At 45.5% G+C, this 26,963-nt stretch overlaps 1 protein-coding gene across 2 annotated transcripts in view; it reads left to right on the forward strand.

Moving 5' to 3' along the window:
* Window positions 1-26,963, forward strand: part of LOC147006454 (MAP/microtubule affinity-regulating kinase 4-like) — a 74,166-nt gene that overhangs the window by 42,861 nt on the left and 4,342 nt on the right. For both annotated transcript variants that reach the window (XM_085868764.1, XM_085868765.1), the window contains 4 exons: window positions 1,608-1,820; window positions 13,505-13,600; window positions 13,751-13,817; window positions 22,375-22,554. In XM_085868764.1, the coding sequence (XP_085724890.1) occupies window positions 1,608-1,820; window positions 13,505-13,600; window positions 13,751-13,817; window positions 22,375-22,406 (408 nt within the window). In that variant the 3' untranslated portion in view covers window positions 22,407-22,554. The remainder of the gene's footprint in view (window positions 1-1,607; window positions 1,821-13,504; window positions 13,601-13,750; window positions 13,818-22,374; window positions 22,555-26,963) is intronic.

Raw genomic sequence — 26,963 nt, forward strand, 5'->3', positions numbered from 1 at the left:
GAGTTCTTGCCGTTTTTCATGGGTCCTAATTGGTTCCCAAAGTTTTACAAAAATTTGAGAGATGACGGCACATTCTTTGATGATTTGACATGGAATGACCCACAAACCAAACCCACACAAGCCCCATCCACACAAGCCAAACCCACACAAGCCCCACCAACACAAGCCCCACCCATTAATTCCACTCCTCCCCTTCCCCTTTTGCTCCTTCACCTTTGACCCACCACACCCTCTCATCCCACCCCCACCCTCCACACACACACACACACACACACACACACACACACACACACACACGGAGGGGAGGCAGTGGGATGAGGGGGAGTGGTGTTGCCACCTCTTGTGATTGATAAATGATACCCCTCCAAATACAATCTATAACCCCATTTTATTTTTGAAACTTCATCACCACATCCAGAACATTGTGTGCAGTTTTGATCAAATTCAGGACGGATGTAGATGACATCGAGAGGGTTCAGCACAGGACAACAACATTGATTCAGGACCAAGCTCGACTCAGCGGTGAGAAGCGGCTAAAGGGGACAGGGCTTTATACCTTAGAAAGGAGGCGGTTATGAGGAGATATCATAGAGATGTTTAGGATAATGAAAGGTGGAGATGAAGAAAGTGCAGATGAATTGCTCAACAGAGAAGACAGTGATAGGACCAGGAGTTAAAGCCTGAATGTAAAGAAGAGGAGAGTTAAGACGGTAGTCAGGCAGGGGTCGATGACTCAGAGTAGTGAATGCATGGACTGGTCTTCCTGGAAAGGTCGTAGAAGCAGAAACAGGAGATGAGTTTAAATTTGGATTAGACAGGTGCCTGAAAGTTATGGAGATAGAGGGGTGTGGGGATGTTGGCAGGACTTTTAGGTCGCTTGAGCATTGATGGGTGATTGTGTGCATGTGTTTGGAGTACTGTTGGTGGGGGTCTCATCAACAGGTGTTGGGTGGTTTATGTGTTTTTTACCCAAGCCCATGCCCCTGAGATGAAGACTTCACTTCTTCAGGAATCGGTCTCTTCGGAGAATCCTTGGCTATCGCTGGTCAGACTTTGTTTAACAATCGGTTGTGGAGAGAGACTTGAATGAGATTTATTTCCTGGATAATCTGTGAGCGTTAGCCGTGACTATATGGACACATGGCTCGATTTCCTCCTCCAACGAAGGTAATGTTCTCACCCATCTGTCTGTGACTGTGATATCTCAAAAACTCAAAGATGGATTCCGACGAAAGCTGACAGACAGGTTGGGTGTGTGACCATGAAAAATTAATGACATTCTCGTGACGATTCAGATCTGGATTTGATTTTTTTATTTTTTCAAGTGATTTTTCATCATTGAGTGGTCGGGCCAAAATGGAATGTATCACGATATTTCCAAAAGTTGTGGAAGGGAAATGACCAAACTTGGTGGATGAGTCAGGTTCGTGCCAAGAACAAGTTGATTAGATTTTGATTAAGGTCTGGATCCAGATCCAGCCTGTCAGTGCGATACAAAACGTAAACTGTTCAGTCTGACAGGTATGCACTCCTCCAAGTGCCATTCTCATCGAAGTATAATCCATGTCATGATGTCCACCTTACCTTCTCAATTTGTTTTTCTCCAGCCTGAAAATGTACTTTACAGTCGCCATCATGAGGTGAAGCTGATAGATTTTGGCCTGGCAACGACCTTCACTCCAGGGCAGAAGGTCTCTTCATTCTCTGGGACATTGGCATACATGGCTCCTGAGGTTTATGGATTTAAGGAGTATGAAGGACCAAATGCTGACATCTGGTCACTTGGGATCACACTCAAGCACCTGTTGAAGGGTTTAGAGGTGAGAAATGGAACTCATAGTTTCACTACTTTGTAAAAGTTTTCGTTGTTATTGTCTTGATTGTTGTGTTCAAAGTTTTCTTTTTCACTGTAACCAATCAGAATTGTTTTTTTCAAACAACATACCAGCATGAAAAACTGTCTGATAATTCTGATAACCAATTTGATTGATTGGTTTGACATTTTTGACAATGGTGGATTCCGATGTGCCATCATAGATACTGTGGATGGGAATAGGTGGGCGGTGGGGGCGGGTAGGCATTTGGAGAGGGTGGAAATGTTCTGCAGTTTGATAAATACAGTCCATGTCCCCAGAATAGTTGGATGTATAGTGTTAACCACACCATGAGCAAAGGAAACAGGAAGCCAAGATCATGAAGAGCAGAGTCTATTTTAATGTTGTTAAATTCCCATTGGACTCACCCTCCCCAAGATGAAGGTCGACAAGCTACAGCCCTCATGTGACCATCATCAACCTCGTCCCCCTTTCATCCTCTCACCGTTTTCGCTTTCTGCGATGTCCCAAGGTGTACGAGGTCCGTCTAAAAAGTAACGGGACTGAGCCTGCTATGTGCTCCACTTACACACTTGAATGAACGAGTTGCGTCACAGTCTTTCACAACATTCCATCAATATATATGATTGGTGATGGTTGACTGCGCTCATGGTGTAATGTTTTTACAGGTCGTGCTTTACACGTTGTCTCGTCTGAGTCGTCGCGTTATGAGTCGTGAGCAGAGAGCCAATCTGAAGTTTCTTGCCAAGCTTCTTGCCAAGAGCCAACATCGAGCGTGTGAAGCAGATGGTGCGCGCAGATCGTCGACTCACGGTGCGGATGATTGCTAAGGAACTTTCCATCAACAAGGACACTGTCTGCAGCGTCATCACTGAAAATCTCGAAATGCGCAAGGTGTACGCAAAGATGGTCCCCAAGCTGTTGTCCGAGGACCAGAAACAGCAAAGAGTGACTGTCTGTCAAGACATTATCGAGCGTCTCAAGGACGATCCAGACCTGCTCGGGAGAGTCATTACTGGCGATGAATCATGGATATTCGAATACGATCCCGAGACCAAACGGCAGAGTCGTCAGTGGAAAAGTCCGGCATCACCAAGACAAAAGAAAGCAAGGATGTCGAAGTCGAAGGTCAAGGTGATGCTCGTCACGTTTTTTGACATCAAGGGCATCATCCACCTCAAATTTCTACCACGGGGCAAACATTGAATAAATACGTGTACAAGGAAATCCTCCGGCGCCTCATGAGATCAGTCTGGGACAAGAGGAGGGATCTGTGGGAGAACAACGCCTGGGTGCTCCACCATGACAATGCCCCTGCTCACAGTGCCCTGAGCATCTGACAGTTTCTGTTAGAGAGGAACGTGCCAACTCTGGAGCAACCCCCTTATTCACCAGACTTGGCCTCTTGTGATTTTTTTCCTTTTCCCCACACTCAAGGGGGTGATCAAGGGGACCCGATTTCCTGATGTGGAGGCCATCAAAAGGGCCGTGATGACGGAGCTCCGGAGGATTCCAGAAGAAGCCTTCTGGGGGTGCATCGAAGCGTGTATGAAGAGGATGGACAAGTGTGTGAGACTGGAGGGAAACTATTTTGAAGGGACAAGCTGTGACGTCAATATATTTTTTGGAATAAAATTTCTGTGAAGTCAGTCCCATTTCTTTTTAGACGGACCTCGTATTCTAATGCTCACGGGCTGGGATCGACAGGAAGGCCTATGTTGCTGGTAGGACAAATGCAGAACGTGAAGATGGCACTGAAAAGATGCATATTGACACACAAACAATCGTGCTCCCTTCCTTGCCTCTCGTGTTCCTGCGACTTTATTTCCATCGCTCTCTCAGGTCCCTGATTCCCTCTTTTCTGTCAGGACTCCAAGGGATGTTCATTTTATTCTGACTGGAAACTGTATTACTCATACCCACAAAAGGATGCCAAGATTGACCACTCAGCAACATTGCTTTCAACCTTTTTTTGTGTACGTAGTCGAAGCTCGTGGAAGAGCGAGTACCAGTGGACCACACTGTTTCCATCAGGACAAGTGAAGAAGAGGGAGGGGGGGCGGGGAACCAACAGCAGAACTAAAGGCCAAGATAGAGGGAGACTTAGAAATAGAGGAATAAGATGGATGCAGAAAAAACTCTCAGGAGGGAAAAGTGGAAATTTGGAAGGAGAAGGGATTGGCATGAGGAAGGGGGTGGGGGGGGTGCGGTTAATGAGACCAGAAAATATGTTTTTTGATTCGAGACGTTCTGAAATGGTGATGAACATCTGTCTTGAAGATCTGGATAGAAGAATGAGATTGAAGAGAATGTGGAAAGTGGTTCCATCAGTGTGGAAAAAAGAAGAAAAAAAAGAGGAACAAATGAGTGGAGGTGGAAAGTTATCCTGAATTTAGGTAATTTTCCCAGAAGGAGGTTGATGGTGGACTGTGCATGCCCTGCACAAATCTGGGGTGGGGGAAGGGATTGAGTGAGCAGAAGGTGCAATACCAGAAAGATGGCTGAAGAAGACAGAGATCACCGACCTCTCTGTGATGGTGCAGTGATAGGCCCATAGAGTCAGCTTCATCGTGAGTAATTCCAATGATCTTGAAGGCCTTGGTTCTCAGTGTCAAGTTAAGCAAGATGTTAGGCAGGGGATCCAGCCCAGAGGGGACAGCAGTGCTCCTTAAAGCTGCGGATGAAAGCCTTTTCGGTGCATTTGAGTTCAGGTATGCCAAGGAAGCACTTTGTGTGATGGAGGATGTGCAGTGATTTTCCAAGGCGCTGACTTTGGAGACAACTTTGAAATGTGATTTGTCCAAGAAAGATCATGGCTGATCGTGAGATCCAGCTCTTTGAATGACCGACGTTCCTCAAGAGAGTTATTTCGAAAGTAGATAGGAGCGTTTTCCAGACAGTCTTTTCAGAGAAAGATGGTGAGAATGTGAGATTTGTTAACATTGAAAGATGTTCCAAGTGTTTGAGCAGCTTGTGATTTTGTCAAGGTCTGAAGAGAGGGAAGAACTGCAGCCTTCCTGTCTGAAGGATGAGGGAAGTCAGGGATAAGGATGGAGTCATCAGTAACGAGATAAAGTGGCTTTTCCAGAGTCAGATTGAACATTTCTGATGATCAGGAATAGGATTGGACACAGAATATTGTCTTGGTGCACTTCAGCCTCGACAGGAAGAGGAGATGAAAGGATTCCATTGACAGCCACACGTTTGTTTCAAGAGTAGAGGAAGTCAGAAAGCCATGTGTGGAGTTGGCCTTGGATGTGATCGGCAGAGAATTTCAAGAGCAAGGCAGAATGCCAGACTGTATCAAAAGCACCAGATATGTCCAGAGAGACGGCCCTAATCTCATGCTTGACATTTATGGCTTCTATCCATTGTTAGGTGAGTCGAAGCAGCATGACCAAGGTGGAGTGACCTTGTCTGAATTCAAACTAGTGATCTGAGATGAGGTTGATGGAGAAATGGAAAAATATTTCATATCAACTGCAATGACGGATTCCATGACCTTGCAGATGATTGAAAGCAAGCTGATCGGTCTGTGGTTCAGGGGATCAGTTTTTGCACCTTTGTGAAGAAATGCATTGATGTTGGCTGATTTTCATGCAGATATAAGATGACTCAGCACAAATGTTATTGTGAAAAGGGCAGAGAGAGGATGTGCAAGAGCAGCAGAGCAGGTTTTTAGGACACGTGGGCTGTTACCATCTGATCTCATAGCAGTCAGAGTGAAGGATTGAAAGAACCTTCTCCACCTTCTCAAGTTCAAAATACACAATCCAGGAGCAGTTGGATTCATCAGGGAAGGATGTGCAGCGAGACTGAGGGGATGGGGAAAAGATTTGGAAGCAAACACAGAATTGAGGCATTCGGCCTCTTCATGAGGATTCGGCCATGGTGCCAATTGAAGAGAGGGAAGGGATGGAAGGGGAGAATACTGTACACCAGAGACAGACTTAATAAGGCACCATCAGGTCTTTGAGGAGGGAGAGAAAGACGTTTGAATGTATTCTTGAGGTTGGACAAATGTTGTTTTGTGGCTCTCCTGAAAGTGGACACACACTTGTTGCAGGCTTTTTGGAATGCAGTGACATTGCCTTCGGTTGGATTAGCCTTCCATGAAAAGAAGGCAAGTTGTTTTTTTCACAGAAACTGCCTCACCATAGCAATCGGTGTACCATGGGTGGGAAGAAGGGTCGGATAATTTAAGATGAGATGGGATGACTGTGCATGAGAAAGAGCAGATTTCTGTTGAAGGATTTACAGGCTGAGTTAACATCAGGGGCAGGAGATATGTGAGACCAGTCCCAAAGAGAGAGAGATGCTTGTAACCCTGCTAATCTGCTTCAATGAAATGCCACACTTGCCAGCATTGAGGCAGCTCTCTGAGAACTTCTTGTCAGGTCAGGTCAGATCTGTGACCTGCTAGAGGTACCATGTAAACCTGTACTAACCTGTTCCATGGTCGGGTTGTCGGCGACGAAACCGTCTCCCCCACCAGGTTTTCTGGTGAGGAGGGTGTTTGGATATGGACACCCAGCAGGATTAAAAACAAAACCTGTCAAAGGGCGGAGGAGCTCCTTGTGAGCCAAAGGCCATCCATATCTAGTGCCCAACTGTGTCTGCGGACGTCCTCCTGCAGTTGGGTTACTTTTTTATTTGGAGGTTGGTGGCTGGATTTGCACTCCGGCCACTGCAAAACCCTTCATTCCGCAAAACACACAAAACAAAAAAATCTGAAAACCCACTCCGTGGGAGTACCTCCTGTGCAGCTTCTCTTCGCCGGGCAGCTCATCGGATGGCGGGATTGGAGCAAAGCTTTCGGGACCCCCAATCTTTAATGAAAGGAGGGAAACCATGGGGTAACATCCCTGGGTCAGATTGCGGAAGAGTGTGTCAGAGTGGTGCTGAGGTGTCGTCCACCAGACGGCGGTCTCCTTGGGTTAACCTGAGGTGGTCCCTTCGGGTGGGTGCCTGGAATGTCCTATCCCTAAGAGAGGATGATCACCTGTCTCTGTTATCATCTGAGCTCAAGCATTTGGACATCGGTATTGCAGCTCTCTCTGGGGTTCGAAGACCGGATTGCGGCGAGATAATGGTTTGTGGTTATACCTAGTATTGGTCTGGTCGCTCTGATGGTTACCATACTCAAGGAGTTGCTGTAGCTGTGTCCAATTAGCTGACCCCAATGATAATTATTGAGGTAACACCGGTCAACAAGCGTATTATGAGATTAAGGATTCGTCACTCCTTAGGTGTCATTTCCCTGGTCTCTGTTTATGCTCCGACTGAGGCAAGTGACCTCACCGTGAAGGACACATTCTCTGCCACGCTCGAGTCTGTGGTTGGTCGGTGCCCCAGGAGCGATTCTCTTCTTGTCTTGGGGGATTTCAATGCATCGACTGGAACAAATAGGGATGGTTATGGGACATGTGTTGGTCCCCATGAGTCAGGAACTATGAATCAGAACAGCACTAAGTTCCTTGACTTTGCAAGAAGTCACGGACTGAGGGTGGCCGGTTCATGGTTTCAGCGCCCACAAGCTCATCGCTGGACTTGGTATTCCAACGCTGGCGGTGTGGCAAAGGAGATTGACCATGTCCTCGTTGACGGTCGCTGGAGGATGATCCAGAATGGCAGGGTCTACCAGAGTGCTCAGTTCCTCAACACTGACCACCAGCTTCTTGTGGCATCTCTAAAGCTGCACCTTAAATCCTGCAGAATGGTACCATACCAGCCGAGGCTGGATGTTGGCAAGCTCAAGGATGAGAGAGTAGCTGAGGAGTTTGTGAACAGGCTGAGTGGACATTTGGGGTGTCTGGGTGCTTTGGGGGGTCCTGAAAAGTTATGGATTACCTTCAAGACCACCGTCCTTGATGTTGCCGGTGGATGTCTTGGAACTCCCCGCAGGGCAAAGAAGAATTTTGTCTCTCAAGGGACACTGGATACCATTGACCAGAGTCGCAGGGCCAGGCTGAATGGCAGAGCTGAGCTGTTCAGGGAGCTGAGGCGTAAAACTGTACATGCACGAAGGGTGGACAAGGATGCCTATGTGCGAGGAATCTGTGAGGGGGTAGAGCATCACCTGTGGACAGGTGATTCTCGTCCCACTTACAGGGGAATTCACGCATTGCGTTCATCCAAGCCCATCCCTTGGAGCACTGCAGTAAGAGCAGAGAGTGGTCGGCTCTTGACAGAGGAGTCTGAAGTGAAGGCCCGCTGGGCCGGATACTTTGAGCGGTGTACCAGGCTGATCCACCACCTGTTGAGTTGGACGTCAGGTCAGGTCAGGTATGGGAGCATGTGCCAGAACAGCGTGTCGCTGCGTCCACTTTCTGCATACTCCAGGGGCCTCCGTCTGGCCAGCCCCCAGGCAGATGCCAGGCCCATCCCCATCTCCTTGAGATGATGGTCAACCTGCTGCAACCACTAGGCACGTGGTCGGCCCACTGGCCTCCTCCACTCATGAGACTCCCTCGCTGAGAGAATCTGGTGAGCAGGATCAGCGTCAGGAAAACGAGCCACATGTCCATACAGCCGCAACTGACGCTCACGGACTATGCAGATAACAAATCTCATCCGAGTCTCTCTCAGCAACTGTTCGTTGGACACAAAATCCGACCAGCGATAGCCAAGGATTCTCCAAAGAGACCTGGTACCAAAGGAATTAAGTCTCCATCTCAGATCCTTGGTCAGAGTCCAAGTCTCACATCCATAGAGCCTAACTGGAAGTACCAAGGACCTGAAGACTCGGACTTTCGTCCTCCCGCACAGGGACTGGCAGCGCCACACCCCATGATCCGGTGAATCCATGACTCCCCAGGCCCGACCCAGACGTCTATTGACCTCTGACTCGCAGCCAGCAGAGACATGAATATCACTGCCAAGGTAAGTGAATCTCTCCACGACCTCAACATCCTCACCACAAACAGACACAGACAGGACAGCAGCATCCAAGATGTCACCGAAAGCCTGGATCCCAAGTCCCTGGTTTTGACCCAAGAAACCTGTAATCCCAGCGGCTCCGACTCCTCATTCAGCACCTCGAGGGCCCCCAAAAGGATGTCTAAAGTCTTCGCAAAGATGACGTCAATGTTGGACGTCAATGGTGTTACAATCCCTGTTGCTGACCCTCCAATCAATTGTGGTCCACCTTTGCTTGTGGAAACACGGGCTGTGGTGAACTGGTTGAAATAGGGTAAAGCTCCAGGGATCTGTGGCATCCATGCTGAACTTCTCAAGGCTGGTGGAAATGCTGCACTCGTGTCGTTGCATGCAGTTCTTTGCTCTGCCTGGAACACAGGCATCATCCCAACTGATTGGAAGAGGGGCCTTGTTATCCCTCTCTGGAAAGGGAAGGGTGATCGTCAAGACTGAAACAACGACCGAGGGGTGACGCTGCTCTCAGTGCCGGGCAAGGTCTTTGCTCGGATAATTCTTGATAGGGTTCGCCACCATCTGCTTGAGCACCAGCATCCAGAGCAGTCAGGCTTTACACCAAAGAGGTTAGCGATTGACCGTATCCTTGCTCTTCGTGTCCTCACCGAACGCAGACGAGAGTTTTGACAGGGGCTGCTTGCAGCCTCTGTTGATCTATGTAAAACGTTCGATTCAGTGAATCGGGATTCCCTCTGGAGGATTCTTGGTCTTCGTGGGGTGCCACCAAAACTGATCGATCTGATGTCTGAACTCTACTCTGGTAGTGAGAGTGCTGTGAAGTGTAGTGGTACCATCTCTGACTTATTTCCAGTTGTTACTGGAGTTCATCAGGGGTGTGTACTGGCCCCCACACTTTTCAGCACTTGTATGGACTGGATTCCAGGGAGGATGTCGGAAAGATCAAACTGCGGTGCATCGTTTGGGAATGTCAAGATCTCGGACCTTGATTTCGCAGATGATGCAGTCATCTTTGCGGAGACTTTAGACATCCTTTTGGGGGCCCTCGAGGTGCTGAATGAAGAGTCGGAGCCGCTGGGATTACGGGTTTCTTTCGTCAAAACTAAGATCCAGGCTTTCAGTGACATCTTGGATGCTGCTGTCCTGTCTGTGTCTGTTTGTGGTGAGGATGTTGAGGTCGTGGAGAGATTCACTTACCTTGGCAGTGATATTCATGTCTCTGCTAGCTGTGAGTCAGAGGTCAAGAGACGTCTGGGTCGGGCCTGGGGAGTCAGGGATTCACTGGATCATGGGGTGTGGCGCTGCCGGTACCTGTGCGGGAGGACGAAAGCCGAGTCTTCAGGTGCTTGGTGCTTCCAGTCTTGCTCTATGGATGCGAGACTTGGACTCTGACCAAGGATCTGAGACGGAGACTTAATTCCTTTGGTACGAGGTCTCTTCGGAGAATCCTTGGCTATCGCTGGTCAGATTTTGTGTCCGAGCGGTTGCTGAGAGAGACTCGGATGAGATTTGTGACCTGCATGGTCCGTGAGTGTCAGTTGCGGTTGTATGGACATGTGGCTCGTTTTCCTGACGCTGATGCTGCTCACCAGTTTCTCTCAGCGAGGGAGTCTCATGAGTGGAGGAGGCCAGTGGGCCGACCATGTACCTCGTGGTTGCAGCAGGTTGACCATCATCTCGAAGAGATGGGGATGGGCCTGGCATCTGCCTGGGGGATGGCCAGACGGAGGCCCCTGGAGTACCGGCGGAAAGTGTACGCAGCGACGTGCTGTTCTGGCACATGCTCCCATACATGACCTGACCTCTGAGAAAATTAGAGAGATGTTGATTTTCACAAGCATGGAATCAGATGAACCAAATGCAGCATTGGAGAAGAACAAGAGACCTTTGAGGGAAAGTATTTTGTCACCAAGTCCAGAAGGGAGGATATTCCATCGGGATTAATCCTTGTTGGAAAGTTCAGAGATTGAGTCTGTCTCATGGTATCACACAAGTCCTTTGTTGAAGTTCCATGGCTGGTGAGAGAGGTACCAACACCGTGCCAAATTCCATGGTGACCGTTTTGTGTTTAAATGGTGTGGAGGCCGAACCCAGCTTGTTCTCGAACAAACGGAGAGAAGGATCATGGGATAGGAGACGCGTTCCCTTTTTGACGGCTTGGATAATTTGGCACTGCGTGAGGGTGATTGGGGGTGGGGGTTGCAGGGGAGGTTGGTGGACCAGGCAACAAGCTGATGAACAGCGAAGCAAAATATACCTGTGAAGAAGAAGATGAAGAACAAGAAGAGACTGACAGTGTATTGTTGTGGCGAAGAACACATGCAGCATTTAAGAAGGAGATGGAGGGATGAGAGTTTGACAACCACCCCCTCCCCGCCACGCACATCTCTTTATCTGCAAAGGTTTTGAATCTGTCAAAGTATTGGAAATTAGTGTCAACCCCTGCCTTCTCCTCATAAACAACGTACAGGTGACTGTAAGATAACACAGGAGATGCATTCCTGCAAAAAGCTGTGTTGTCCGAAAACATGTTATTGGGGGAAAACCACGGGGTATCCTTCACGGGTCAGATTGTGATAGTGTGTGTCAGGATGAGGCTGAGGTGGTGTCCACCAGACAGCGGTCTCCTGAAACTAAAGTGGTCCTTTGGGGTGGGTGCCTGAAATGTCCTGTCCCTAAGAGAGGATGATCACTCACCTGTCTCTGTTATCACCTGAGCTCAAGCGTTTGAACATCAGTATTACAGCACTCTCTGAGGTTCGGAGACCGGACAGTGGCGAGATCAAGGTAGGTGCTCACTCTGATGGTTACTTTGCCCAAGGAATTGCTGTATCTGTGTCCAATAAGCTGACTCCAATGATTAGTGAGGTAAAACCAGTGAACAAGCGTATTCTGAGATGGAGGATTTGTCCCTCCTTTGGTGTCGTTACCCTGGTCTCTGTATATGCAGCAACTGAGGCGAGTGATCTCACCATGAAGGACGCATTCTATGCCACGCTCAAGTCTGTCTTTGGTCGGTGCCCCAGGAGAGATTCTCTTCTCATCTTGGGGGATTTCAATGCATCGACTCTAACTGATAAGGTTGGCTGTGAGACATGTTAGTGTTCATGGGTCTGGAACTGTGAACCAGGATAGCACTAAGTTCCTTGACTTTGCAAGAAGTCATGGACTTTTGGTGACTGCTTCATGGGTTCAGCTCCCACAGGCTTATCGCTGGACTTGGTATTCCAACACTGGTGGTGTGCCAAAGGAGATTGACCATGTGCTTGTTGGTGGTTGCTGGAGGATGATCCAGAACCTCAGGGTCTACTGGAGTGCTCTGTTTTGTATGTTCGCTGAGGGTGGACAAGAAGGCGTATGTGTGATAAATCTGTGAGGGGGTAGAGCATCACCTCTGGTCAAGTGATTCTCCACCTGCTTTCAGGGGAATTCATGCATTGCATTCCTCCGAACCTGTCCCTCGGTGCACTGCAGTTAGATCGGAGGGAGATGGGCTCTTGACATTGGAGTCCGAAGTGAAGGCCCGCTTGGCCGGTAACTATGAGTGGCTGTACCAGACTGATCCACAAGATGTTGAGTTGGATGTCAAGGATGTTACTGTCCCTATTGATGACCCCCCAATCAACTGTGATCCACCTTTGGTTGTGGAAACACAGGCTGTGGTGAACCTGTTGAAATGGCGTAAAGTTCCTGGGATCTGTGACATCCATGCTGAACTTCTTAAAGCTGATGAAAAGGCTGAACTCGTGTCGTTGAATGCAGTTCTGTACCTCATGTGGAAACATCGGCATCATGTGGAACGGTTCATGGTACCGTTCAAGTGGAAATGGGCTTCATCGTTGATCCAGTTTTGGAACCACTCCTTCCTGTCACTGAGCCAATTGCACAAATCAAGTCTCCTTCTCATGTTATTTTGCCTCAGTTTATGCCGAATAGAGATGGATGGCAAAATCTTCAGTTCATGAGTGAGGATACACCAGACTGATGTTGGCTTGATCCCGAGCTCCCGGAAGTGCCGGTGGTGAGACTTCATGGGACTGTCCACTGCAGAATCCCGCATGGCGTCGATGTTGGCTTGGCTCTTGGTTACTTATGTTGACCTGCCACTGTTGCCCTTGCTCTGCTTGTGCACTGATCCCTCGTGCTCAAAATGTTTCAGAAAACGTTGAATGGCACAATATGTGGGTCCATCGTGTGTTCTAAGGTTGTATTCCCAGCTGAACCTCCGGTTGGTGTTTACATTTTGATTTAGTCTCATGCCACAGAGCCACCACTTTTGTCTTCTACTTCACTGATAATGGCGTAGTTGAGCTTCGGGGCTAGAAATCCCAGGGAACAAATACCATGATAACTCCACCAAACCCTGAAAAGGAAAACGGTATGGCTCAAAAAACAGAGAAATGGGAAGAAATCAAAGTTGTATCAATCTTTTTGGAACCACCTGTACGTGTCGATATAAGTGGATGATTTGTGATACTGATAACTACCGGGTGGATCTACACAATACACATTTACATAGAGGGAATTGTTGGTGTTTTTCCTCCACTCTGAACATGCTCCCCTGCTGGTTTGAAAATGTTTTCTTGCATTTCCATTTGTTCTGAGGAATCCTCTGGGATGCATCATGATGTTGTTTTTTACCAGTCGGGCCAATTCTATTGATGGACAGAAACAGACAGACAGACTGATAGAAGTACAACTTTATATATAAGAGAAACGCATTACATTTTGAGGACCGTTTCAGATTTTTGTAAGAAATGGATTTGTTTCCTCCACAGGAAGTACCAGAAAACACAAACATCTGCAGTGATGACTGTGAATCTCTTCTCAAGGGAATGATCTGCATCGATCCTGCAAGAAGACTCACCATGAAGGTAAGAGGTCCAAACTGTTTTCATCGATTTGGGTTTCTTGATGAAGTATATTTCACTGTACCTTGTGGCACCTCATCTACAGCAATGGGCTATTTCCTGGTGGAGTGCACATTTACATGTCACATGTCAGTTATTATGTATGTTTTCCAGGAGATCATGAGACATGCTTGGGTCAAACAGCCTCCATGTACTACTCTGGAAAGTCAAAGTTTGGAAGGTACTGCAGCCATCTTTTGCATCTGCTATTATTTTAAGTCAACATTCGGACATCATGATTTATTCCGTTGGATCCATCTTGTTAATCATTGCCTTCCATTTCACATCAGTTGTGAATAGGCTTGTATTCCACAGCTCCTGTGATCTCTTTATCCTTGTTGGCTTCACCACCGAAGGTGAAGGGGGTTATGTTTTCACCCCTGTCTGTATGTCTTGTTTCTTTTTCTGTCTGCCTGTGTGTTTGTGTGCAGTATATCTCAAACAGTTGTGGATATATCCGGATGAAATTTGTTGGACATGTTGCGTGTGTGACGAGGATGAACTGATTAGATTTTGGTGAAGATCCGAATCCGGATCCGCCAACTTGAATTTTTTTTAAGTGATTCTTCACCATTGAGAGATTGGGCCAAAAATGATATATAACACGATTTATCAAAAAGTTGTGGACGGATTCAGACGAAACTTGGTGGATACTGTACGTTGGGTGTGTGACAAGAAATAATTCATTAAATTTTTGAGAAGTTCCGAATCCGGATCCGATAACTTTTTTGATAACTCCTTCACCGTTAAGAGACAGGGCAAAACCGATATCACGATTTCTGAAAAAGTTGTGGACGGATTTGGATAAAACTAGGACAGATTGGGTGTGTTACAAGGACAAATTGATTAGATTTTGGTGAAGATCCGAATCCAGATCTGGATACGAGAATTATTGAATTTTTAAAAGTGATTCTTCACCATTGAGAGATGGGGCCAAAAACGAGAAACAGGATCGCATATTTACCTTCACCTCCGAAGGTGAAGGGGGTCATGTTTTCACACCTGTCTGTCTGTCTGTTTGTTTGATTGTCTGTCTGGCTGGCTGTCTGCAGGATATCTCATAAAGTTGCGGACGGATCTGGATTAAATTTTGTGGGCGGGTTGAGTGTGTGACGAGGAAAAATTGGATAGATTTTGGTGAAGATCCAAATCCGGATCTGGATACGAGAATTTTTTAATTTTGAAAGTGATTCTTCACCATTGATCGCGCCAAAAATGATATCTATATTAATATTTCGGCACGCCCCTTTCTTTGTTCCACCATCAGATTTTTGTTACTGCATGAAATGAAACAAGATTTGGCACAAATACTAATGATATTATTGTCTTCCTGACGAGGCCCCTCAAAATTCGTTTTGATGCATTTTCACAAACTCCAACCGATTCCATTCAAATTCGGTACGATTATGGCTTTTGGTCCAACTGAGGTCATTGGGAATAAATTTTTTCCAGAACACTTCTGATATTCGAAAAAATCGATAAATCGATATCCCTCATGGGATTTTACATTCAAATCCACTCAAGTTTAAGGCCTACGGGGGACGCAAATTTCCACTTTGCCCCGGGCGCTGTTTACCTCCGCTACGCCAAGCTGTTCGGGTTTGGGTTAGTGTTAGGGTTAGGGTTAGCTACCCTAACCGTAACCCTAACAGCTAACCCTAACCCCAACCGCAACCCTAACCGCTAACCCCTAACCGCTAACTCCTAACCCCTAACCGCTTACCCCTAACCCCTAACCCCTAACTCCTAACCCCTAACCGCTAACTCCTAACCCCTAACCGCTAACGCCTAACCCCTAACCGCTAACTCCTAACCCCTAACCGCTAACTCCTAACCCCTAACCGCTAACTCCTAACCCCTAACCCCTAACCCCTAACCGCTAACTCCTAACCCCTAACCCCTAACCACTAACCGCTAACTCCTAACCCCTAACCCCTAACCCCTAACCGCTAACTCCTAACCCCTAACCCCTAACCCCTAACCGCTAACTCCTAACCCCTAACCCCTAACCCCTAACCCCTAACCCCTAACCGCTAACTCCTAACCCCGAACCGCTAACTCCTAACCCCGAACCGCTAACTCCGAACCCCTAACCGCTAACTCCTAACCCCTAACCCCTAACCCCTAACCTCTAAGCGCGAACAGCTATTCAGGAAATTTGCAAGAAAGCCCGGGCATTGCCCGATCAACTCTGGGCTTTACTACGAGTATATCATATTTCAAAAATGTATTGGGCCCGATGTGTTCTCGTGGATCAGACATGACGTGGCAGAGTTATGTGCTCCACCGAGTGCTTTTCACGTTCAAAAATGTATTGGGCCTGAAATATTCTCATGGAGCAGGCATTGTGGGGAGGAGGTACGTGCTCCACTGAGTGTCCTTCTCGTTCCAGCTGTGCCCATTTTATTCTGTATTTTCGTTTGTTTTGTTGATGACATCACATATTTTGTTCGACCTGTGCATGTCATGATGCCTGGCACAAGGCAAGCCCATTACTCTTCTCAGCTCTGTCATTCATCCTCTTTATTCTTTACATTCTCACACCTCTCTTTGTTGTGAAAATCTCTCTCTCAAGCGCTCACTCACTCACTCACTCACTCTCTCTCTCACTCACTCACTCACTCACTCTATCAATCACTCACTCACTCACTCACTCACTCACTCACTCACTCTATCAATCACTCACTCTCTCAATCACTCTCTCACTCTCTCACTCACTCACTCACTCACTCACTCACTCACTCCCTCACTCACTCACTCACTCACTCACTCACTCACTCACTCTATCAATCACTCACTCTCTCAATCACTCTCTCACTCTCTCACTCACTCACTCACTCACTCACTCACTCACTCACTCACTCTATCAATCACTCACTCTCTCAATCACTCTCTCACTCTCTCAATCACTCACTCACTCACTCACTCATTCACTCACTCATTCACTCACTCACTCTCTCACTCACTCACTCACTCACTCTATCACTCACTCACTCACTCACTCACTCATTCAGTCACTCACTCACTCACTCACTCACTCTATCAATCACTCACTCTCTCAATCACTCTCTCACTCTCTCAATCACTCTCTCAATCACTCTCTCACTCTCTCGCTCTCACTTTCTCACTCTCTCACTCTCTCACTCTCTCTCTCAATCACTCTCAATCACTCTCTCTCTCTCGCTCTCTCTCGCTCTTTCTCACTCTTTCTCACTCTCTCTTTTCTTCTCTCTCTCTCCCACTCTGAAACTTATTATCAAAAAACCCCTTTCTTGGAAATAATGTTTGAATACGAGATGGTTCTTTGTCGAGAAGAAGCCCGGACCTGCATGATCGTTCCACACCTGGAAGAAGCTCGAACTTCCCCAAGCTCACGACATTTCCACATGCTATAAAATGGAACTACAAAATGACTGCACGTCACATTTTTGGTCAAAACTCCTTTTAAAATTAATGTTTCACATGGTCAAACAAATAAATACTTTGTTTCATATGTGCTCAGAAGTGCAGAAGTGTTAACATCGCCTTAACAGAATACACTCTTCTTATTATGATTATTTTGGCGGCTTCCCTTCGGGGTCGCCACAGTGGATCATCCGTCTCCATTTTGCTCTGTCCTCTTACATCTTCTATTGTCACACCAACCACCCGCATGTCCACCCTCACCACATCCATAAACCTCCTCTTTAGCCATCCTCTTCTCCTCCTACCTGGCGGCTCCATTCTCAGCATCCTTCTCCCGATATACCCCGCACCCCTCCTGTGCACAGGTCCAAACCATCTCAATCTCGCCTCTCTCACTTTGTCTCCAAACCGTCCTACCTGCGTTGTCCCTCTAATATTCTCATTTCTAATCCTGTCCATCCTCGTCACTCCCAATGAGAATAGCAGCATCTTTAACTGTGCCACCTCCAGCTCCACCTCCTGTCTTTTTTTCAGCGCCACCTCCTCCAAACCATACAACATAGCTGGTCTCACGACCGTCTTGTTTACTTTCCCTTTCACTCTTGCAGATACCCTCCTATCACAAATCACTCCTGAAACTATTCTCCACCCACTCCTTCCTGCCTGCACTCTCTTCTTCACTTCTCTTCCACACTCTCCGTTCCTTTGGACAGTTGATCCCAAGTATTTAAATCCATCCACCTTCAGCACCTCAACTTCTTGCAACCGCAACATTCCGCCACCCTCCCTCTCATTTACGCACACGTACTCCATCTTACTCCTACTGACTTTCATTCCCCTTCCCTCCAGTGCGTACCTCCACCTCTCGAGGCTCGCCTCAGCCTGCTCTCCACTCTCACTACAGATCACGATGTCATCCGCGAACATCATAGTCCATGGAGACTCCTGTCTGATCTCGTCCGTCAACCTGTCCATCACCAGTGCAAACAGGAAAGGGCTCAGAGCCGATCCTTGATGCAATCCCTCCTCTGCCTTAAACTGGTCCATCATTCCCACCGCACACCTCACTGCTGTCACACTCTCATCATACATATCCTGCCCCACCCTCACATACTTCCCCACCACTCCCGACTTCCTCGTACAATACCACAACTCCTCTCTTGGCACCCTGTCACAAGCTTTCTCTAAATCCACAAACACACAATGCAACTCCTTCTGGCCTTCCCTATACTTCTCCATCAACATTCTCAAAGCAAACATCACATCTGTCGTGCTCTTTCCTGAAATAAAACCATATTGCTGCTCACAAGTCATCACCTCTCCTCTCAACCTCACTTCCACTCCTCTTTCCCATAACTTCATGGTGAGGCTTATCAACTTTATACCTCTGTAGTTACCACAGCTCTGCACATCACCCTTATTCTTAAAAATCATTCCCAGTGCACTTAATCTCCACTCCTCAGGCATCCTCTCACTTTCCTTGATTTTGTTAAACAATCTGGTTAAAAACTCCACTGCCATCTCTCCTCAACATTTCCATGCCTCCTCTTAACAGAATACACTTCCCAACAGGAACTCGTAAATAATTTGATTAATTAAGCGATTAATATTTGTTTGGAAAGAACACCACCGGTCAAAAGTTGAAGAACACCCCCATTTTATTCAGTTTTTATTGAAAATTAAGCAGTTAAACGTTTCAATGCCTCTGAAATTAAGGCATATAACAAATAAACAATTGCAGATAAAAAATGAATCATGGAATCGTTTTGTTGAACAAACTTTAATCTAAATTTTTGACTCATCAAAGTCGCCACCTTTTGTAGATAGAACAGTCGAACATACTCGTGGCATTCTTTCAACAATGGAAATCGAATATTGTTCGGAAAGTTCTTCCCAACACTATTGCAGAATTCCCACAAATGTGTTGCACTTGTAGGTTGCTTTGCTTTCACCCTTCTATCAGGTTCTTCCCAAACCAGCTCGATGGGTTTAAGTCTGGAGACTGTGCTGGCCATTCCCTGATTTGAAGACTTCAGTCTTGTTCTTTTCTTATAAGGTCGTTCTGACACAGCCCGGAGGTATGTTTTGGGTCGTTATCTTGCTGTAGGATAAACCCCTGACCAACTAGGTGGAGACCTGAGGGTATTGCACGGCACTGCAAAATGCTGTGGTAGCCCTTTTGGTTCAGGGTGCCAGTCACTCTGTGGAAGTCGCCGACTCTGGATCGAGCAAAAGAGGCCCAGATTATCGCGCTTCCTCCTCCATGTTTAACAGTTGGTGTCACACACTGAGGAACCATCCTTTCACCGACTCAACGGCGTACAAAAACCCTGCGTGATGAACCGAAGATTTCAAATTTTGATTCTTAGGTCCAGAAGACCTTCTTTCAGTTTTCAGTAGTCCACTGGTGGTGCTTCATGGAGCAGGCAAACCTCTTTTTCTTATTTTGCCATCTTTGCAATAGCTTTCTTCCTGCCACTCGACCTGTCAAGTCTGCATCTCGAAGGCTTCTCTTCACAGTTGAAACTGAGACTTCCTTACTTCGACCAGTGTTAAGCTGTGCTTGAAGCTGCTGTCCTGTGAGCCACCTATCACGCAAGCTGTTGACTCTCAGAAACTTGTCTTATGATTGTGTTGTGGCTTTGGGTCTACCAGACCTCTTCCTGTCAGATTTTCCTCCAGTTTCCAAGTGCCTTGTGATGGTGGAGGACACTGTACTCACTGACACCTTGGCTTCCTTTGCAATTTCTGTAAAGGAAAGATCAACACTTTTAAGGGTTTTATGATCTGTCTGTCTTCCTTTGTTAATTGTCTTTTTTTTCGCCTTTATGAGAGTAATATACGACTTCCTGCAGTGCAATATTGTCCAAATAATACTTATGAGGGTGCAGCAACACAGTCTGTTCCAACACTGCTTTTACACAAACAGAGGGTTTGTAAACTCATCAACAAAAGGTGGGACACCTGGAGGAATTGTTTGCATCAACTTTCACGGCTTAATTTGTTAGTTTTTTAATTCATTAATTTTTTAACAACTCTGAAATCTGCATTATTTTTCAGTTTTTGGTAACCTAAACTTTTATTTTTTTAACCTCTGGAAGCTTACCGCTTGGCTTTGTACCATTTCAGGTTATTCATTGGACATGAACTGTTAAATCTCAATAAAAATTGAAAAATGGGGGTGTTCTTAAACTTTTGAGCGGGAGTGCACATCAAAACCCAAAATACAGTGGTAACTAGAATGGGACTTGGTGGAGCACATACCTCCATCAGGCTGAAGAGTTCACGTTTGGTAACCCACAATGGGCCAGATCTGCATCTGGATATGAACCAAAATTTAATTGGCTTGCTCTTGTCACCGACCCCACTCATCCACCCAGTTTTGTCATAATCCGTCCACAACCTTTTGAAATATCGTGCTACATATAGTTTTTGACCGCATCTCTCATGGTGATGAATCACTCAAAAAAATTGTCGTATCAGGAATCAGATCTTCAACAAATTCTAACAAATTCGTCCTTTTCACACACCCAACCTGTCCACCAAATTTCACCCGAATCTGTCCACAACTTGAGATATCCTCACCGACCGATAAGTAAACAGACAGACAGAGACGAAGATGAAAACATAACCTCAGTCCACCTTTCGTGGCGGAGGTAATGAAGGTTGTGCTTGGTTTCCCTTTTTACCCCCTGGACCTCAACATGGATCAGTCTCCACTCCATTGCACCTATCTCTGTCACAGGGAAGGAGCTCGATCACATCGAGCAATGTACCGAGTGGAAACCTTTCTTTCCACAGACATTCTCAACTCACTCATTTTCATCCCAATCTGGGTTCGTGTTTGGGATGTGGTTCTCATCATCATTTCAATTAATTTATCTTGCCCCTTGTCCTCCATGATGTCTCCTCCAGCCAACATCAAGTATCTGTGGTTTTGTTCTCTCCCATAATAGCCTTCTTTTTGTGTCTTTTGTACAACAACAACAATTTGTGACACATAGGGACGTTATCAACTTCAATGGACAAGGTGGTCTGAAAGATGCTTTATCCCTCCCCAGGAAAGCATTCATTCTTAAACTCTTAATATCCAGGTTTTATTGTGCACTCCTCACAATAAGTAAATGGTATTCATAGAATACTTGCCCTGCACAGTTTGGAGAAGAACTTGGTGCAAGCCAACTCTTCTTGTGGGAAAGTATGTCGTTTAAAAATAAATTAAATTCAAAATAATGGAACACCAAATAAAATTAGTTCTGTGTTTGAGTCATCAGAAGAAACCGAACAAGCAAAAAGCAGAGATGAAGTCATCATGAGGAACCTGTAGAGGACTCGGGTTTCAACTGCATCTCCTCTACCCCAAACCCATGCAGGCTCAGCCAAGTGAGCCTCATTCAAAAAGAACGGAGATTCAAAAAATTAAATAACTTTGGCTGCCAGACCATGCATCCGATCAGGTTGAAATTTGAAACATATATTCCTCATCACTGTTCGATCATAATTTTGAAGCTTCACGTCGATTGATGCAGCAGTTAAAGAGAGAATTAAAAAAACATTTTACTTAAATCCAATATGGATGCCACACCAAATGAATGATGATGTCACAATTATAATTAAAACATTCTACATAGATAATCACACCTTTGGTGAAAATTCCGTGTCAATCTGACAAGCGGTTCGAGAGAAAAGGGAATAACAAAATGCAGTCATGTACGTATGGGACCGATCACTGAACCCCGCTTTCGCTTCACGAGCTCGGGATAATGAATGTCATTGTAATTCATCATCAAGTCCTATTTGATATCTTGTGAAGCATTTGTGAAGTCAATGAGAATGAATGCTTTACTGAGGAGGGGTAAGGTGACTTTCAGGCCAGCCTGTAGATTCCTCTTCGACCCACTCCGGCTGTGTTTGTCATGTGCATTTTTAACTGCAAGGAGGCGAGCAACCAAGGGGTCAGAACACTCACCTCGAACAAAAGTGTTGCAGTGAAGCCCCATTGCAGGTTTCCTTTTCATACATAATTGTTTTCATAACATTCATACTTTTTATTGGTTTATGTGTGAAGTCTTGATCATGCCCACTGTGATTGTCTTCACTCTTCAGCATCATTCACTTCATTATTATCTTACTCCATCTCAACATTATTCAGAGATATGAGTCTGCAAACTTTGCATAAAATTATGAATTTAATTTTCACCTCGTGTGGAACTTTCAAAACCAATGACATGTTTTCCTCCGTGCACATCATTAAAATTTAATACTTTTGCCATTAAGAATTGTGTTCAAAAGTCATAATTTGTCTTTGTTGTATGTTTAAATCCTCTTTCCAGAACCCAGTTGGCAGTTGTCATTGCCATTGTAGTCCAGAAGTCAAAGGAGTTCACTGCTGTCCCATTTCATGGGGTCGGCCTGTGAGGAAGGCCTATTCAGCACCGTCGTAGCCTCAGGAGCCCTGTTCAGCACTGAAGACGCACCGGAGCCCATGCGGCACTGCTCCTTCGAGGTTTCAGGTGAGAGCTGTTGATGAAACACATCAAGAGCCATTACTATACACGAGCAGATATCCGTCAACGACGGGTATGGGGGACAGGACAGATCACAATACTCGGTTACGGTAGTTTCTTTGGATGTTTTGTGCTGCATTCAACAACTCAGTTCATATTGGTGGCATGTCTGGGTGCCCATGGTAGCGTTTAAGACCGGTCGCTTTAGATTGTTGGCGTTGACACATAGTGCCGGATGGAGTAACATGAACTATTTGACATATCCTCATTTCTATATTACCTCCATCAACAGAGTAACAACATGGCAGGATAAAAGTCGTAAATGCTGAGTTGAACAAACGTCCTGAACTCATGGACTTAGTTAAGTAAAGCACGTCGTCTGGGACCCGGCCGTCGGTTTGCCGCCAAACGCTGCTGATTGTAACGTCATCGATTCTGTGGGGACCGAGGCCGACAATCTCAAGAAAGACATCAAGTAAGTTCATATACAAGCCATTTATTCCAGTACAATAGAAGACACTTCCATGCATGGAAGGAAGACCCCAGCCTACCACATGGTTGCAAGCTGAAGTCTTCGGTTACAGAGCTTTTCTGAGCATTTATATACAGTTTGTACCAAGATATCAGATGGAGCTTTGTTGACTTCAGATAAGCCATGTACAATGGTTTTGATTTGTTCAAACAAACCTCATACAATTGTTTGAGTTTGTTATCTGATGCAAGGAGAGGTGTGTGGGGAGGGGTAAGAGAAAGTATAATGGTTGGAATTTGCCTTCCGGTCAGAAGAGAGGGGTGTGGGGGGTCAGGGGGGGGGGTGTTGTGGAATTTTGTTGTTAACCGACTCGATGTAAATCCTGTTACTCAAAATAACACACTGTCCACAACGAGAGTACCTTACATCAGTGAACCTTTATTAACATGGTACCACGGAGTCCAAACCACTGAGATGGGATACATCCACAATGGTTTGCACTAAGCTTAGGTTACATTTCCTCGCATTTTTATGTTTTTGTGGGAGTGGGGGGGGGGGGGGCTGATAAGCTTTGGCAAAAATAACTCCAACTGCAAAACGTGTCTACTTGCTGAAAGAATCATGGCAAAAGTTGCAGTGTTATCAACCAGGTCACCTTGTTTCATTCTCAGACATTCCTTTTATCAATATTTTGGTCAAAAGACTCTTGGATAAAGGGAAGCATAACTGACAGCCAATTCGACTTATAGCATAAAAATTACATTTATAAAGCACCAGCAACAATTATAATTGAGAGTACATTAATATAATTATTTTTTTCTTCCACAGTCCTCCCTTTTTCCTTCTCAGAAAATTTGAATAATTACATTACACATGATCACCATACCCCGTTCCTGGAGGAGAAAAGATATCCGTTACACAAGTTCAATCAATAATGGCAGCGAGTGATCATATCAGAAGAATGCTGGATGACAACCATTTCAATAGTGTCCCAGCCAGGTAAGTGAGTGTGTTTCCATTTCATTCATGGCCTGTTCATCAGCATGTGTCACAAATCGAAAAGACATGCCACCCGAAGTCAGAAGATAAGCAGGTCAGGGTGTAGAGAGAGCAGCACCCAAGGGGAAACACAGTCCAGGCACTCTTTGAGCTGCAGATAAGGTAGATCTTGGCAGGTACGAGCTTGGGCCCGACACTGGGTTGAAGGAGACGAAAAGGACTCGAGAGGTGACCCAGAGATCCAGCCCCAGCAGAGTTTGGGCCTCGTAGCAGCAGTTTGTGCAATCAGGTTTGATTCACCAAGTGAGCTGTGCACGTTGGATGCAGCCGTGATGGCTGCAGGAGCCCCACCCACACCATTGAATACATGTTGCAGATGACTCGCCTTGTGGACCTTCAGGGCCTTCGTTGTGCATTGAAGCAACCACGGCAAGTTCACGATGTATTTGCAATGGTGACGTTAGGACTTTGCCTTGCTGTGGTTTGACTTGTCCAACCTTCTCTTCAATGGGTTTTTCTTTTTTCTCGACATTACTCATCTTATCTCCTCAGGAAGGGGGTCGTTTCATTATCACGTGTTGAATGCCCAATCACCCAAATCTGGGTTCTCCCCATCATCCAATCTTTCGGTGGAAGTTCTTCCAAAGCGTCATTAGGTGAAATCGTACATTGCATGGTTCAACTGCTCTCAACACTCCGAAACAAACAAAATCAAGGTTAAGCCTCGTTGAAACACCATTCAGTAAACGTCATGGGCTCATGTATTTCAATAAGACTGACAAAGGTTCTTGCAGAAGCATTTAACTTGCATTATATGTTATATCAAAATTTTATCCCTTTCCTTATTATATTTTCGCACCTAAACGACATGCTAAAATATACAGACATCTCAGTTGTATACTCAAAAACATTCATCTCATTTGCTATTTCCATGTGGAAAGGGCAACAGTCTTTATCAGGGTTCCAATTTGCAATCAATAATTATTTTCACCATCCTTCAAAAATCCTTTCTTTTTACCAAAAATATTCCATCATCTGCACAATAATTATGAAAGTTAGCTACTTCTTTCAAGTCGATTTTGCACAGTGACCATTTTAACATCTGCAATCATTTTAACATTCATATCTGCTAAACAATTCACAGTTTCATATACAATCAGTTCCAGAGCAACTGCCATTATTTATTTATTTATTTCCAGCCAACTTTGCACTTCCGTACTGATGAAAGATGGTCAAGTCAGTGTTAGAAATACCTCAACTTACGTAAGTAAACGTACAAGAGGTACCACTTAATCAAAAATCACACACCTGTCTAATTAAACAGAAGACAGATAACAGGTAATATTTAAATTGGCTTGCAGCATCATTGCACTCTTTTCAATAATATAATTCTTATATTCTGACCGATTTAACATTCATTTCACATGGTCATGCCTTCGTACTCCGCACAATTCTGGTTTATCGTTTGTTTGTCTTTCTTCAAATTGTAGAGGCATTTTACTTAAATTACAGTCAGGTTAGTAACAGCTACTAATCAGAGAGAGCAAGACAGTTACAATACATGGTACAATTCCTCATTCCATTTCATTGATTTCATAATTTTTGTTGGTCGAGCCACTCTTCCAGTCATTCTGCATTATGGTTATGTAAATGCCGTGCTGCTTTCCCTCATAACTTGATTTTCCCTTGCAGTTAACTTCTGATTCCTAAAATGTAATGTTGACCAATCTGTCGATCAATTTAATAATACAGACCCTCCTTCAATATTATGTAAGTTCCTCAACTTAATATATTATCTTGATTCAATTCTCAGTAACTTTTCCCGATCCGTAATTAACCGATTAACAGGTCCATTATCAATAACTTTACTGTGATATAACCAATCGTTGCTCCCTCACTTGAAGGCCCCAATTCATTTAAATTTGGATTACTCGTGCATGGCCGTACATGCAAAAAAAAAACAACTTTAAAACCGCGTGCCAGAAACAACAACCACACAGGCCGTTCCTTCGCTCTCGCATGCTCGTACGTGCGTGGCTGCACGTGTGTGGCCATACTTGCAAAAAAAAAGCAAACTGTCAAACAAACACACAGGCCGTTCCTTCGCTCTCGTAAACGACGACTGGTTTGGAGCATTGTGTTATCTATAAATGCGCATAAGAAATCGAGTAATTATTAGAATACAGGAAGTCATCACTATCCGGAAGTAGTGCGTGCCCGTACGGAATGTTCATATGCATTCCACAAATTATTGCTTGCATTGGAGTAACAACTGCTGTGATACACACAGAGTGAATTAAAATCCAAATTAAAATCAAGTTTACCTCCCTGTCTTTGCTAGCCATGACATTCGCTGCCATTGACCATTGCCACTCCTACGCCATGTTGAGGCGACAGGGTAGGATTTGTAGGAGACCTGAAAGTACTTCTTCAAGAGGATTGTTGAGAAAGTGGTTGGGGGTGGGGGGGGGTTCCAAAGGGTACGATCAGAGAGACATAGTGAGAGTGTGAAATTTGCCCAGATTGAAAAACATGTTCCACGTGTCGGACCAGTTTGTGGACCATTTAAATTTGGTTCAGGAGAACACAGTTCAAGCCGATGAAACCTTTGCTGCCCCTGTGTGAAGTGGGGCCATCGCCGTCAAATACAAAACACACAGGAAATGGCGCTTTGTGTTGAGGCGCGGCGGTGATGGTCATGTTTAACCCTCGACCAGTTAAAGATCCCCGGGGGGTTAAACACGGCAAGTAAGCCTTGGTTTTATTTGCTGTCTCTCTCTTTCTCTTTCCTCCTGCCCGCTCCTCTCCCCCCCCCCTCAATCTCTCAGCCCCCTCTCTTAGTATTCCTTCAGAGAAGTGACGAGTGGTGTTTGCTTGTCATGAGAACATGGAGAAGACAAATTAATAATTTGGTCAAAAGGTCAAAGTTATTGTAAAGCATATT

This window comes from Eptatretus burgeri, unplaced genomic scaffold (assembly GCF_056783735.1).
Source record: "Eptatretus burgeri isolate ZD-2024b unplaced genomic scaffold, Ebu_testis_v1 Ebu_testis_scaffold_3173, whole genome shotgun sequence".
NCBI lineage: Eukaryota > Metazoa > Chordata > Myxini > Myxiniformes > Myxinidae > Eptatretus > Eptatretus burgeri.